The 15699-nt window shown below is 42.4% G+C and overlaps 1 protein-coding gene across 2 annotated transcripts in view; it reads right to left on the bottom strand.

Moving 5' to 3' along the window:
• Window positions 1-15699, bottom strand: part of SCFD1 (sec1 family domain containing 1) — a 149091-nt gene that overhangs the window by 15238 nt on the left and 118154 nt on the right. For both annotated transcript variants that reach the window (XM_040411182.1, XM_040411183.1), the window contains exons 16-22: window positions 13194-13264; window positions 10717-10796; window positions 10549-10611; window positions 8131-8206; window positions 7503-7556; window positions 991-1043; window positions 751-784 (exon numbers count right to left, since the gene is read on the bottom strand). In XM_040411182.1, the coding sequence (XP_040267116.1) occupies window positions 751-784; window positions 991-1043; window positions 7503-7556; window positions 8131-8206; window positions 10549-10611; window positions 10717-10796; window positions 13194-13264 (431 nt within the window). The remainder of the gene's footprint in view (window positions 1-750; window positions 785-990; window positions 1044-7502; window positions 7557-8130; window positions 8207-10548; window positions 10612-10716; window positions 10797-13193; window positions 13265-15699) is intronic.

The raw sequence follows: 15699 nt of genomic DNA, 5'->3' as shown, positions 1-15699 counted from the left end.
GTCCTGGGTGCCATAGTAACACTGAAAGCATTTGGAAGACGGTTCCGTCTTCAAATGCTTTCAGTACACTTGCGTTTTTCCGGATCCGGCGTGTAATTCCGGCAAGTGGAGTACACGCCGGATCCGGACAACGCAAGTGTGAAAGAGGCCTTACAAAAGCAGTGCTCCAAGGATTCACGCCTGCCCCCTGGTGCTCCAAATAAGTTTTCTGTGTGTTCTTTTTTCCTTTTTACGGTAGTGTATATTCAGGTATATCAAAACAGGCATTTCAGCCAGAGCAACCTCCACAGAGACCCTGACCAATCGATCCTGTCCAAGTGTTGTGCAGAGAACTGCATGGAGTGCCGAGGTGTAGTACCAGAATAATAGATGAAATTCAGTAGGCGTTGTGGTGTTCCATAAAGCACTACTAACACATCAGAAATAGAAATAAATAGTACCATATTTTTTATGTGTAATGAAATATTTCCTAATGACTGAGCTACTTCTGCCAGTTTGGTACTGGCTCACCGCTGCACAATGATGAACAGTTAGCCAGGTACATTTTGGCATCTCCTTCACACATGAATAGATCTTTATGAGGTGTGAGTGCAAGAAATAGCAATTTCCACTAAACTAAAACGTCTTATTTTCTTTTACAAAATGCAAAGATATCAAAGCTTTAAGCTATGGTGTATTCCAAGATTCAAATTCTATTTATCAAAGATCACTTTTTACATTTATACACACTTATGCTACGATTACACTTACCTCCTGAAAGGGATTTTTGTTCCTTGGTATAGAACTGTTTTAATGAAGAAGACAAATACATGTTACAGGCATGTTTTTACATGCTTCATTTAATTATAGAGGTTTCATATAAGACAAGGCAATCACAAAGAAAAAATAAGAAAGAAAAGGGAGATAAAAAGCATTAAAAAAATGGATGGATACTGTCAATAGTTTCCCACTACATGCAAGAGCAAAGTGATGGGGATCTACAATTGTCACCTGTCATTTCCGCGTAACATCTTGGGGTCAAAGTATCTGTAATCATCCGTCTCCTGTAAGAGAAAAATTATATTATGACATTTTAGAGCAGAACATAAGGCTACATTCAACGTTAAAAACGGATAAACTGTCAGTTTTGATGCCTTTTTGAGAAACAGACGTTGAAAACAGTCCCATTTAGTTTTATGGGGGCTGTGAAAAGGGACATGATAGAACATTTTAAATTTTTTTACTTCTGTTATTCACTGGCTGTCAAAAAAACTGCTGTGTGAATATGGAGATATTCACACAGCATATGCTGTTAAAAAAAAAAAAAAAAAAAAGTCCATCACATGTCTGTTTTTTAACAGTAGTGCGAATGTAGCCTAAGAAAAACCCTGAAAAACTTGACATAAAACAATTGTCAGTTTTCCATTTTGCCTCAGTCCATCTTAGATTAGCTTTGGCCCAGAGAAGACAGCGGCATTTCTAAATCGTGTTGACATATGGCTTCTTGGCATGAAACCTATGAAACCGCCTATTTCTGCAAGTGTTCCTGAGCCCATGCACTGATTTCCTATACAGAATCATGTCCATCTTTAATGCAGTTCTGAGTGAGCGCCCGTAGATCCCAAGTATCCAATGTTGACCATCGGCCTTGTCCCTTGCGCACATGGAGGGAAATTTATCAAACTGGTGTAAAGTAGAACTGGCTTAGATGCCCAGAACAACCAATCAGATTTCAACTTTCATTTTTCAAAGCTCCTTTGGAAAATGAAAGGTGGAATCTGATTGGTTGCTATGGGCAACCAAACCAGTTTTCCTTTACATCAGTTTTGATAAATCTCCCATATGGATTTCTCTAGATTCTCTGAATATTTTGATGGCATTATGTACTGTAGATGGTGGGATATTCAAAGACTTTACAATTTTACATTGAACATTTTTTAAATGCAGTTTTTCGCAGATTGGTGAACCTCTGCCTATCTTTGCTTCTGAGAAACTCTGCCTAACATGCTCTTTTTATACCCAGTTATGTGACTTTACATATTCATCCTCCATCTGTTTTCCTTCAGTTTGTTGCCACTGTCCCAACATTTTTGAGATGTGTTGCTGCCACCAAGTTCTAAATGAATAAATTTTTTCATGAAATGGTAAAATGGCTCACTTTTCAAAATTATGTTTTCTATGTTCTATTGTGAATACAATTTGAATGTATGAGATTTTCAAATCATTGCATTCTGTTTTTATTAATTTATTTAAATTTTACACAACGTCCCAATTTTTGGGGAATTGGGGTTGTACATCTTATTTGGTTTGATGATGTGTACAGTCATGGCCAAAAGTTTTGAGAATGACACAAATATTAGTTTTCACAAAGTTTGCTGCTAAACTGCTTTTAGATCTTTGTTTCAGTTGTTTCTGTGATGTAGTGAAATATAATTACACGCACTTCATACGTTTCAAAGGCTTTTATCGACAATTACATGACATTTATGCAAAGAGTCAGTATTTGCAGTGTTGGCCCTTCTTTTTCAGGACCTCTGCAATTCGACTGGGCATGCTCTCAATCAACTTCTGGGCCAATTCCTGACTGATAGCAACCCATTCTTTCATAATCACTTCTTGGAGTTTGTCAGAATTAGTGGGTTTTTGTTTGTCCACCCGCCTCTTGAGGATTGACCACAAGTTCTCAATGGGATTAAGATCTGGGGAGTTTCCAGGCCATGGACCCAAAATGTCAACGTTTTGGTCCCCGAGCCACTTAGTTATCACTTTTGCCTTATGGCACTGTGCTCCATCGTGCTGGAAAATGCATTGTTCTTCACCAAACTGTTGTTGGATTGTTGGAAGAAGTTGCTGTTGGAGGGTGTTTTGGTACCATTCTTTATTCATGGCTGTGTTTTTGGGCAAAATTGTGAGTGAGCCCACTCCCTTGGATGAGAAGCAACCCCACACATGAATGGTCTCAGGATGCTTTACTGTTGGCATGACACAGGACTGATGGTAGCGCTCACCTTTTCTTCTTCCTGACAAGCCTTTTTCCAGATGCCCCAAACAATCGGAAAGAGGCTTCATCTGAGAATATGACTTTGCCCCAGTCCTCAGCAGTCCATTCACCATACTTTCTGCAGAAGATCAATCTGTCCCTGATGTTTTTTTTGGAGAGAAGTGGCTTCTTTGCTGCCCTTCTTGACACCAGGCCATCTTCCAAAAGTCTTCGCCTCACTGTGCGTGCAGATGCACTCACACCTGCCTGCTGCCATTCCTGAGAAAGCTCTGCACTGGTGGCACTCCGATTTCGCAGCTGAATCCTCTGTAGGAGACGATCCTGGCGCTTGCTGGACTTTCTTGGACGCCCTGAAGCCTTCCTAACAAGAATTGAACCTCTTTCCTTGAAGTTCTTGATGATCCTATAAATTGTTGATTGAGGTGCAATCTTAGTAGCCACAATATCCTTGCCTGTGAAGCCATTTTTATGCAACGCAATGATGGCTGCACGCGTTTCTTTGCAGGTCACCATGGTTAATAATGGAAGAACAATGATTTCAAGCATCACCCTCTTTTTAACATGTCAAGTCTGCCATTTTAACCCAATCAGCCTGACATAATGATCTCCAGCCTTGTGCTGGTCAACATTCTCACCTGAGTTAACAAGACGATTACTGAAATGATCTCAGCAGGTCATTTAATGACCGCAATGAAATGCAGTGGAAAGGTTTTTTTGGGATTAAGTTAATTTTCATGGCAAGGAAGGACTATGCAATTCATCTGATCACTCTTCATAACATTCTGGAGTATATGCAAATTGTTATTATAAAAACTTAAGCAGCAACTTTTCCAATTTCCAATATTTATGTAATTCTCAAAACTTTTGGCCACGACTGTATATTTAATTAAGATCTGTGGAAGAGAAGTTTTTAAAGTACGTGATGTTTTAAATAGACCATATTGTAATATAGATAATTGGTCCAACTGTGAAGAAGGTGCAGGGTTTGAGTTGACCATGCTCTTCTCCACAGCACCTAGGCAATGATTAGGATCGTACAACGAATGAAACACTTAAGTGCAGAAGGTCTTATCTTGTTGTTGGATAATTTGAAACATAGTGATTTAATAAAGCACTGGACCCTGAGCTGCTTGGCTGAAGGTTTGGGAGTCTCCCTGATGAGCTGGTTCTTTTTCTTTGATGTTACACGAGATCCCTGATTTACCATTCTCCCAGCCACCTCCTGTCCCTCTGACCATCACTTGCATCGTAAGTAGGCTTGAGCAAATTGAGCTTCGGATCATAGATCTGAAGTCGATTCGTTCAAAAACTTTGTTGTTAATGCTGTTTCTGTACAGCAGTAAAATGTATTGGCTCAGTGTAGCGAAACTTCGTCTTGGATTCCTATTTAAAAATGTTTTTAAATATGCAGATAGAAATACCATAGTAATTAAAGTTTCGCAGAACTTCTGGCGAGACGAAATTTGGCTACATGCAACCAATACATTTTCTAATATACAGTCCTGATCAAAAGTTTAAGACCACTTGAAAAATGGCAAAAAATCATATTTAGCATTGCTGGATCTTAACAAGGTTCCAAGTAGAGCTTCAACATGCAACAAGAAGAAATGGGAGTGAGACAAAAAATTTTTTGAGCATTCAATTTAATGAAAACAACGAATAAACTGAAACGGGCAGTGTAGGAAGGCGTGACTCAGCACACTGCTTAAAACTTTTTTAAGGCAGCCCATCTGTTGCAGGTGCATTTTCATTAGAGAATGCCTGGAGGGCTCCCTCCAACTTTACCACCTGTAGGGCCTCCTTCACACGGGCGTCATGTTTTTGGCCTGGATGAGATGCGGGTGCATCGCGGGAAAATGTGCGATTTTTCCGAGCGAGTGCAAAACATTTTAATGCCTTTTGCACGCGCGTGAGAAAAATCGGCATGTTTGGTACCCAAACCCGAACTTCTTCACAGAAGTTCAGGTTTGGGTTAGGTGTTGTGTAGATTGTATTATTTTCCCTTATAACATGGTTATAAGGGAAAATAATAGCATTCTTAACACAGAATGCTTAGTACAATAGGGCTGGAGGGGTTAAATTTTTTTTAACTCGCCTTAATCCACTTGATCGCGCAGCTCGGCTTGTCTTCTTTCTTCTTCTTTGAGGAATAGGACCTTTGATGACGTCACTGCGCTCATCACATGGTCCATCACATGATCTTTTACCATGGTGATGGATCGTGTGATGGACCATGTGATGAGCGCAGTGACATCATCACAGGTCCTATTCCTACTACACAGCAAAGATGAAGACAGAAGAGAAGGCGGGCTGCGTGAACAAATGGATTAAGGTGAGTTAAAATATTATTATTTTTTTAACCCCTCCAGCCCTATTGTACTATGCATTCTGTATTCAGAATGCTATTATGTTCCCTTATAACCATGTTATAAGGGAAAATAATAATGATCGGGTCCCCATCCCGATCGTCTCCTAGCAACCGTGCGTGAAAATCGCACCGCATCCGCACTTGCTTGTGGATGCTTGCGATTTTCACGCAGCCCCATTCACTTCTATAGGGCCGGCGTTGCGTGGAAAACGCACAATGAGGAGCATGCTGCGATTTTCGCGCAACGCACAAGTGATGTGTGAAAATCACCGCTCATGTGCACAGCCTCATAGGAATGAATGGGTCCGGATTCAGTGCGGGTGCAATGCGTTCACCTCACGCATTGCACCCGCGCGGAAATCTCGCCCGTCTGAAAGAGGCCTAAGGCCCCTTTCACACAAGCGAGTATTCCATGCGGGTGCAAACGCATTGCGCCCTCACTGAATCCGGACCCATTCATTTCAATGGGTATGTGTATATAAGTGTTGTTTTTCACGTATCACTTGTGCATTGCGTGAAAATCGTAGCATGTTCTATATTCTGCGTTTATGACGCAACGCTGGCCCCAGAGAAGCAAGTGCAGATGCGATGCGCTTTTCACGGATGGTTCCTAAGAGCTGTTGTTTGTAAACCTTCAGTTTTTCATCACGAACGTGAAAAACGCATCAATGCGCATTGCACCCGTGCGATAAAAACTGAACGCAATCGCAGGCAAAACTGAATGAACTTGCTTGAGAAATCGCGCACTTTTAACTGAATGCATCCGGACCTAATCTGTATCGCTTGTCTGCAAGGGGCCTAAGAGTTTCTCCAACAATGAAGCAGCCTCCACAGATAGAGTCTGTAGAGGAGAATGATCCACGTATTTTGGAAGCCCTGCGTCTCACCTAGAATTTATTTATTTTATTTGACTCACTTATGTAGCACTAACATATTCTGCAGCACTTTACAGACATTATCATCGCTCTTTCCCCAGTTGGGCTCACAATCTAAGTTCCCGATCAGTATGTCTTTGGATTGCGGGAGGAAACCAGAGTACCAAGAGGAAAATCACACAAACACAGGGAGAACATGCAAACTCCAAGCAGATGTTGTCTTTGGTCGGATTCGAACCTAGATGTAACTTGAACTATGTTGGAAAGGCCCTGTTGAGCCCTAACTATGATGGCCAAGAGGTGTCCTGAGCAACAGTCGAGTTTTCTATGCCAGTCTGGATATTCCCCTGTCCCGCTGGTGGATGCCCAGTAAATGTACCTAGAATTAAATCTACACCATCTCATGGCTGGCATAGATTTCAGTCATCATTTACACCACAAAACTCTGAAAATGGCATAAAAAAAATGCACACCCCGAGTTTGCGCCAGTTTTCTGGTGTACAAGTTGATAAATCTCCTCCGCAATTTTTATCCAAGGAAGAAAGCGAAGGACCAAGAATTGATTCATATTTTACCCTGTACTAAATTACCGAACACATTTTCTTTCCACGAAAGAGCCAAAAGAGATCAAATCATTAACCATAAAATGGTCCACTTAATAAATAAAAAATGTGGAGAGGATATAATGTTCTCTCTAATTTTAGGCTGTAAAAGGTTAGCTCAGTGTCTAAACATTTTTGATTTCCCTACATTTGCAGTGGGGGGGATAGACCTGGCACAAAATCTGGTGCACTATAAGCTCCGCAACATAGAATAGTTATGTCTGGAAACAGGCCGGGCATCCACATGGAGATGGGACTTTGTATACAAACACATTTCCCTCAGAATCATCAGTTTACGAGCTCTTGGCAAATGAATCCATTTTTAGGAGGGCGTCCGGCTGGGGCCACACTTCTTTCCAGAACACATCACTATTTATTTTCTCATTTTATTTGCAGCTGGGAGCAAATAAACTAAAACCGCCAATAACAAAAAACACAAACATAAGGAGAAAAATAAAAACAACTGGTAGGAACAGAGCGATTCAGAAAATGATTAATGATGGATGAAAGACTAAAGCGTTTCAACCTTTTTGTGCTAAAACAAATGTCGCTTATTACATCGGAAATTGCACCCCACATAGAAAATATATATCACTTGTTAAGCAGCACATTATTATCTCATACAAGGTGAGAGCAGCAGGAGTGTGTTACCCCAGGGGATAGAAACCCCTTCTTACCGGATTGGACTTCATTTCCAACAGGCTATCAAGGACCCGAGTGACTGGCAAGCTCTAAAAAGAGGACAATTGGCAAAATGGAAACATCAGTATATAGAATTGGGACGCACAATTTTATTGTAAGATTTATCACAAAATGTTTGATATCACTGCGGAGTAGCCACATAGACGTCTGGCTTCAATCAGTGACATCGTCCAGCTACCATTCGGAGTAGACACATTTACTATGGGCTCAGCGGGAGATGTCACAGAAAGTTCTGTGCCCAGTGTCTGGATCAAATGTCCAAACATATTCACAAAGCTGCTTGTTTTGCACAGCCAAAACAAACAGGATGGGGGAACTGGGCAGGATAGGAATGCGGCTTGATTAACCCATAAGAGGAACATGGAAATCTGGAGCTCTACAGCGTAGAACAGGGGAAGGATATCTCTACTTCCAGCTGATTAGCATTGACCTACATGTAGACTTCTGCAGCTGTGTGGGTTTGGTTCCTCACAGTATAATGACGCTTGCACTGACTCTCTGTAGTCACTCGATTACGCGCACATCAGCTATCAGGAGCAGGTGGGAAGCCTGCCTGTTGATCTTGCACTTGTCTAAATAAATCTTTCTCCTTAGGTTGTTTACCTGCTGCTTTAGAACAAAGTTTTTCACCCCCTCCATGACAAACTGTGACCCCGTATTCATGACTCTGGAGAGCAGTCTGGAAGTAGAAGAAAAGAAGAAGATGAAAAAAAAAAAATAGATAGTATCAGCTGGTACCAAAGATTTACCTGAATATGCTGCAAAAAAAGGGGGTCATTGTACCTAAATACACAATCTGTAGCTTTGAACATTTCGGTGGAGTATAGGTCTATGTGGTGTCTCACGTGGTGTGGCAGGCAAGCTAGGAGGAAAGATGTAATGGCAAAACTGGCAGCATCATCTGTACCTTCCCAAGAAGGGCACAATACTTCTAGGAGGGCTGGGATCGAATGTCATAAAGTCAAATGCAGGTGAAACAAAACGGAAGCAATTATTTTCAACCACCTGGAATCACATCTCCATTATGTGTATTGTTAAAGATGAGCTGTCACAAGTTTAAACATCGAAAACTGTGTGTACCATAAATAATTACCACCGGTCACCTGAAATTTCCAGTCTTTTTTATGTTGCTGTGACCCCCCTCATTCCTGAGATATGGGCCCTTTTAGTTAAGGTGCCCTTTATGAAATAGACTGAGGCTTGCCAAGGGGGTGGAAGTGGAGCCAATCATCAGAGTCAGAGGGGCCTGGTTCAACGTGATCTCATGAGATACGGTTTAGAAGATCCATCTCGCAAGATCATGCTGGACCAGGTGGCTCTGACCCAGTTTATGGTGATTGGACAGCATCAAACTGATGAAGAAGATTACACCCAGGGAGAATAGACGTGCTTGTCAAACCACAGTTAACATATAACTAACAGAGGCCATAAACACTGAAATACTCAGGGGATCGGCTGTAACTAAGTGAGGTCATTTTCAATGTTTAAAGAGGAACTAAACTGACTTTGACTAAAATTTTAGATGTACCTAATGCCCTAATAAAACATTTTCAAATATACTTTATTAATGGATTTCCTATTTTTATTAGACCTTTCCCTACCTAAAGCACATCTTTCCCGGTGAGCTTAAAACTGACATTAATGCGCTCCTGCCCGTGCCCCCCGGAGGATTACTAACTCCTGGCATAGCACATGGATACCCTGTACCCACGCACTATGCCAGGATTAGCTGAGCAGAGCGGGCTCCTACTTCTGCCTGCTCTGCTAAGCTAAGAGCTGACATGCAGTTCTCTTAGCTTAGCGAAGCAAGCAGAAGCAGGAGCCCGCTCCGCTCAGCTAAACTCATGACAAGTCTTCTTTAACCCCTTAAGGACGCTTACCGTACATGTACGTCACAGCGGACGTGACTTAAGGACCAGGGACATACATGTACGGCAGGCTGATCAGGCGGTGGCAGGAGCTGCAGACACCGATGCCGGCGTATTAACCCCTTGTATGCCACGTTAGCTGACCGCGGCATGCAGTGGCGGGGACCCGATGGCAGAGAAGGCAGCTCAGTGACACATGTCAGATATACAAAAAATGGCCTGGTCCTTAACCCCTTAAGGACTCGGCCCTATTTCACCTTCTGTACTTGGCCATTTTTTGCAAATCTGACCAGTGTCACTTTAAGTACTGATAACTTTAAAACGTTTTGATTTATGCAGGCCATTCTGAGATTTCAGTGATCCTGATGAAGGCCAAATTGCAACGGTTAGAAAACTGGATCAGAACATCTAAAAACATCATGTTTTATGGATGACACCATTAAGCAGTGGTTAGAATCTACCAAAAGTAGTCCAAATAAGTTAAAGGGGTTCTTCAGCCTGACCCGGGAACATATCTGATTGGGACCTTAATGGAACAACGCACAGCCTGTCTGAGTGCAGTGGAGACAGCAGCATCAGTGGTTCGACTGGGGGTAAGTACTGACGAAAATATCATTCCTCCACAAAACACACAGTGCAGCTTACTGAGCATGGGGCTGTGTAGCCACAAAGCGGTCAGAGTGCCCATGCTGACCCTACTCCACAGCCAAAGCGAGTACAATAAGCATCAGAAATGTTTGGTCGCCTAGTCTGATGAATTTCTCTTTACATTGGTGCATGGCTGGTGAAATTGTTTTTAGACTGGGTAGGAGGACAGGGTAATTTTTTTTGCAGCAGGTGGATGATAGGGTAAATATGCTTTTAGTTGGGCCAGAAATGCAACCATGATGGACTTTGGGGAGAAGACAAATCAGATGTAATGTGATGCCCTGGGTGATGTTCTGCTAGGACTGTGTAGGACTATTTTCGGATAGTATTAGGCAGGTGGTTTAAAAGCTATGGATGATCTTTGAGCAAGACCTATGAATATAGCAGAAAGGAGCGTGCACAAACATGTGAATCTTGATATAATACATTTTATTGTTTTTTGCCATTGACAAAAACAAGACAGGAAAAATGTTTTATGGGATAATATCTGTAACTAAATCCTTACCCTTTGGATTTGGTAGCCCCAATCCCATAGCTTGTTGGTGCTGCTGCCATCTTGGTGAAAGCCCTAGATAAATAACCAGAGACATATCAGCATTAACCTTTGGTTTGCCAACATCTGATGGACATGTAAGACGTAAAATAAATACATAAAATACACCAATTGTCTTACTTCCATTGTTTGATGTAGTTTAGAGGTGTCAAGCTACAACCAGCATCCTCTAGAGCATTCTTATACTGATCCAAGTCAGTCTGGGAAAAGAAAAATGAAGATGAATTATAAAGTATTATAAAAAATGCATTATTAGTCTTCTATGGTCATTAACAGTATACCGTAGTTAACTCAAAGGTGATGGGGGGGGGGGGGGGAGAAGTACTTTCTTTACAGGGCACAACTTTATTCTTGCACTCATCAGTCCTGAATAAGCATAATTTTGTAGTCAGAAATAAGAATTAATTGAGAAATTTTATGTTAACCTCCATAAATCAAGCAGCATAGCACAGAACTCTGGTTTCCTGGACCCTACAAACATGAAACTACACAACCAGCAGGTTTAATGTATGTTAGAATGAATGTGAGCAATTCATCAGAAAAATGCATGGTGCTATAATGGTCAATAATCAATATACTTATTTTTTTTTTAAACTCGCCCACAAAATTAAAGTGGTTATTTGGGAATTTGATATTGATGACCTCAGGACAGGTCATCAGTATCAGACTGGTAGGGATCTGACCACCACTTTCCTTCATTCAATACTACAACCTTCCATTTACATGTTTTCCTAACAAAAGTGACCATGTGTGAGGGACAGAACGGCCTTCTCTTCTTGGAACAGACCATGAGATTTCCTCTAAGTAGGACTAGCAAACAGAAACGAGTCATTCACGAGTGCACAATGGATGCTTGTTAGGCTCAAACAGAAGAATGCACCAAAAATACATCACGCAGACATTCCACTAAATCCAGGATATGCTGGATGAAAACAAAGGGGAATCTATCACTTAGCTGAGCACAATTTGAGTTTAGTTCACCTTCTCTTGTATTACATTTCGACTTCTGAACGTATTAGCCTTTTCGGTTTTGTTACTCTACTAATCTTTGAGCTCTATTCATATTGGCATTTACAGGATCCATTAAAGGTATGACAGATCGGTTTTGGAATTGATACATCATCCCAAAATTGAGCCAACATTATTAAGAATAAACAATGTGAGAAAAAAGAGCCGTTACGACAGAGTTAAAGGGGTTTTCCAAAATTTTTCAACTAGGTCATCAGTATGCGATCGGTGGGGGTCCGCTGCGGCCTTCTTGCAGCTTTGCTTAGGCCATGTGATATCACATTCATCGGTCACATGGCCTAGGTGCAGCTCAGCCCCATTGAAACGAATGGGGCTGAGCTGCGATACCAAGCATGGCTGCTGTACAATGGACAGCACTGTGCTTGGTGAGCACAGAGTAGACCGCAACGCTAGTGTCGGTGCCTTCTCAAACAGGTGATCACCAGGGGTCCCAGGTGTCGCTTCTCCATCAATCAGATTTTGATGGCCTATCCAGAGGAAAAATCTCAGAAAGCTGCTTTAAACAGAAATTTAGTTATGCATCCCCCACATGCTGGAAAAGCTAAGAGCTGATGATACCCCTTCGCGGTTTCAGAAAAGGTTTAGGTCCTTTTTAAATTTGTATACAATTTAGGCTACTTTCACACCTGCGTTCGGGTGTCCGCTCGTGAGCTCCGTTTGAAGGGGCTCACGAGCGGCCCCGAACGCATCCGTCCAGCCCTAATGCATTCTCAGTGGAGGCGGATCCACTGAGAATACATCCGCCTGCCAGCGCTCAGCCTCTGCTCTGCTCAGCAGGCGGACACCTGAACTCTGCTTGCAGCGTTCGGGTGTCCGCCTGGCCGTGCGGAGGCAAGCGGATCCGTCCAGACTTACAATGTAAGTCAATGGGGACGGATCCGTTTGAAGATGACACAATATGGCTCAATCTTCAAACGGATCCGTCCCCCATTGACTTTCAATGTAAAGTCTGGACGGATCCGTTCAGGCTACTTTCACACTTAGAATACTTTCTAAGTTATAATGCAGACGGATCCGTTCTGAACGGATCCAAACGTCTGCATTATAGGAGCGGATCCGTCTGAGCAGACATCAGACGGACCCGCTCTGAACGGCAGTGTGAAAGTAGCCTAAATTAACAAAAAGAAACAAAAAATACTAATGCTGACCTCACACTTTAGACAGTAGCTGTCTTCCAATACACATTTCGTCCGACAGCTTTTTCTTCAAAACCCCACCATGCGCAGTCTCACTCGGCTGAGCGGAAGTGTATTATGAATGAGGAGAAAGCCGCTACCAGAGACCTCTGACAGTGGCTCATCTCCCTGAGAACAAGGGGATTGGGCTCCTCTTACATCTTCTGCCGTGAGATAGGCAGGAGGTCTCCCATACACATTAGAGAATTAGTGGGTTGTGCAATGTGAATATCATAGCATTACAAAGCAGAAACAATGGAAGGCATTTGAAGGGTGTGTAATATTTCTTTCTACAACCAAATTTCCTTACCTAGGATGCCTCAACAACTTACTGCATTTCATTCAAAAAACCAATGGAATTTTTTACTCATAAAATATAAGAGTTACTGGTACCTCTGACGGGGGATGCGCAGACGTGATGTAATAGATCAGAAACAACCGCATCTTGTCTTCTGGCGTCCCAGCTACAAACAGCAGGAGACACACAAACATGTAAGACATGCAATAAAAGAAACCATTCGTTGCATGACCACAAGTAAATGGAATAATAAATTATCTCTAATCCGGGCAGAACGTTTCAAAAGGTGGAAAAGTCAACATTACGTAAATGAGTCGCTTCAGGCCGGTGGCTGGAGAACTATTACACACGTAGCATTAAGAAGAGTAACTAGACAAAGATGTTCCTACTCAGGAAACCAGTAGTGGCAAACAATTCTGCTAAACCTGAATGGGGCTCTGTGTTTGTAAAGGTGCTCAGTGAGGCGATAAACATAAAAACATTCTGATGTAAACCTTACCGTTTCTTCTACTCCAATGTGTTTATTCTGACGGACATGCCTATGTCCAGTTACAGGCACTCCTTTATATAAAACAATTCTATCTTAGATACATCTCCAGCCTTAGCCATCATGGTACTAGCCCATCTAAATCAGTGTGCTTTCTCTGTGCAGAAAGGAAAGGGAGCTTGGAAGCATGTGTATACTTGTATGTAGGTAGGTGACCAGAAGATTTGCTATATGTGGACTGGATATATCTATGGCTGCAACTTTCTGCCCTTTCAATATAAATGACATCAGGTTTCAGGGGCTTAGGCCTCTTCCACACTTGCGTTGTCCGGATCCGTCGTGTACTCCATTTGCCGGAAGTGCCCGCCGGATCCGTAACACCGCAAGTGAACTGAAAGCATTTGAAGACGGATCCGTCTTCAAAATGCGTTTAGTGTTACTATGGCAGCCAGGATGCTATTAAAGTCCTGGCTGCCATAGTAGTAGTGGGGAGCGGGGGAGCAGTATACTTACCGTCCGTGCGGCTACCGGGGCGCTCCAGAATGACGTCAGGGCGCCCCATGCGCATGGATGACGTGATCCATGCGACACGTCATCCATGCATGTGGGGCGCCCTGACGTCACTCTGAAGCGCCCCGGGAGCCGCACGGACGGTAAGTATACTGCTCCCCACTACACTTTACTATGGCAAACAGGACTTTAGCGTCTTGGCAACCATGGTAACCATTCAGAAAAAGCTAAACGTCGGATCCGGTAATGCGCCGAAACGACGTTTAGCTTAAGGCCGGATCCGGATTAATGCCTTTCAATGGGCATTAATTCCGGATCCGGCCTTGCGGCAAGTGTTCAGGATTTCTGACCGGAGCAAAAAGCGCAGCATGCTGCGGTATTTTCTCCGGCCAAAAAACGTTCCGGTCCTGAACTGAAGACATCCTGATGCATCCTAAACGGATTTCTCTCCATTCAGAATGCATGGGGATAATCCTGATCTGATAATTCTTCCGGCATAGAGCCCCGACGACGGAACTCTATGCCGGAAGAAAAGAACGCAAGTGTGAAAGAGCCCTTAGATACATCTGTTTTTAGAAAGTAAGATCTGCTAGGGGATTGGTGCTCAATGTGGTCTGTGCATTATCACTTCTCTGAGGCACTACTTTTTTGTCTGATAGGTACGGGACCTCTAGGACCTGCACCTACAACGAGAACGGAGTGGGGAAATTAATGGAGGGCGCACTCCGCATGCGCAGCCGCCCTCCATTCATTTTAATGGTGAAAAATAGCTGAGCGCTGGCTAGGCTAGGCTATTTCCATCTGTCCCATAGAAATGAAATGGAGCAGTGGGTGCGCTCCCATTCACTTGTATGGGAGCAGTGCTTGGTGGTGGACTAATGTATTTTTAGCCACAAAAAAAAAAAGGATACTCCAGATGTTGCATGGAAGTCTATGTGAAATAGCAAACACAAGACGAAAGTGATTTTTTTTTTTTGGCGGCTAAATAAAAAGAGATCAAAAGGTCATATGTGCCTCAAAATAGTACTGTACCAATGATAATGGAATCTTTCACTCTAAACAATAAAATATGCATAAAGGCAGCAAATATACAAATGTTGTCAGAACTGACTAGGGCTAATATAAGTATAAAAAAACTTCTCATATAAACACAAACATACAAAAAAGCCAGAGTGCTCAAAAATGTCCACAGCATACAAAAATTGTACATAGATATACATGTATAAGAGTCTCATTCAATCCAATGAGATGTCCTTATTTCGGAACAGTCCCACCTTTCAGATCTAAAAGACAGTTCAATACCCATCCTGGAGTAAGTATGCACACCAATGTGCAAAAAGACATGATCCCCCTCACGCAGCCTGATCAGTTCTGTCTCTTCATACAAGGTAGGGACGTATCGTTAGCTGCACAGATAGATCACATGCAGCATAGTGTGAAACTTCATATAAATATAAAAGCTTTTAATATACCGTACTCAAATTTAGAAAATCAAAAGCGCTAATCTCATAAAATCAATGTTGCACGTCCAACGGTGACCCAACCCAGGGTTTCACCCTTCTGACTTCTTCAGGGGTGTGCTGACCCATTTAGTTTAAATAGTC

This window comes from Bufo bufo, chromosome 11 (assembly GCF_905171765.1).
Source record: "Bufo bufo chromosome 11, aBufBuf1.1, whole genome shotgun sequence".
NCBI classification, from domain to species: domain Eukaryota; kingdom Metazoa; phylum Chordata; class Amphibia; order Anura; family Bufonidae; genus Bufo; species Bufo bufo.
Note: the sequence above shows the minus strand (reverse complement) of the source record. Positions and strands in the feature narration are given on the sequence as shown.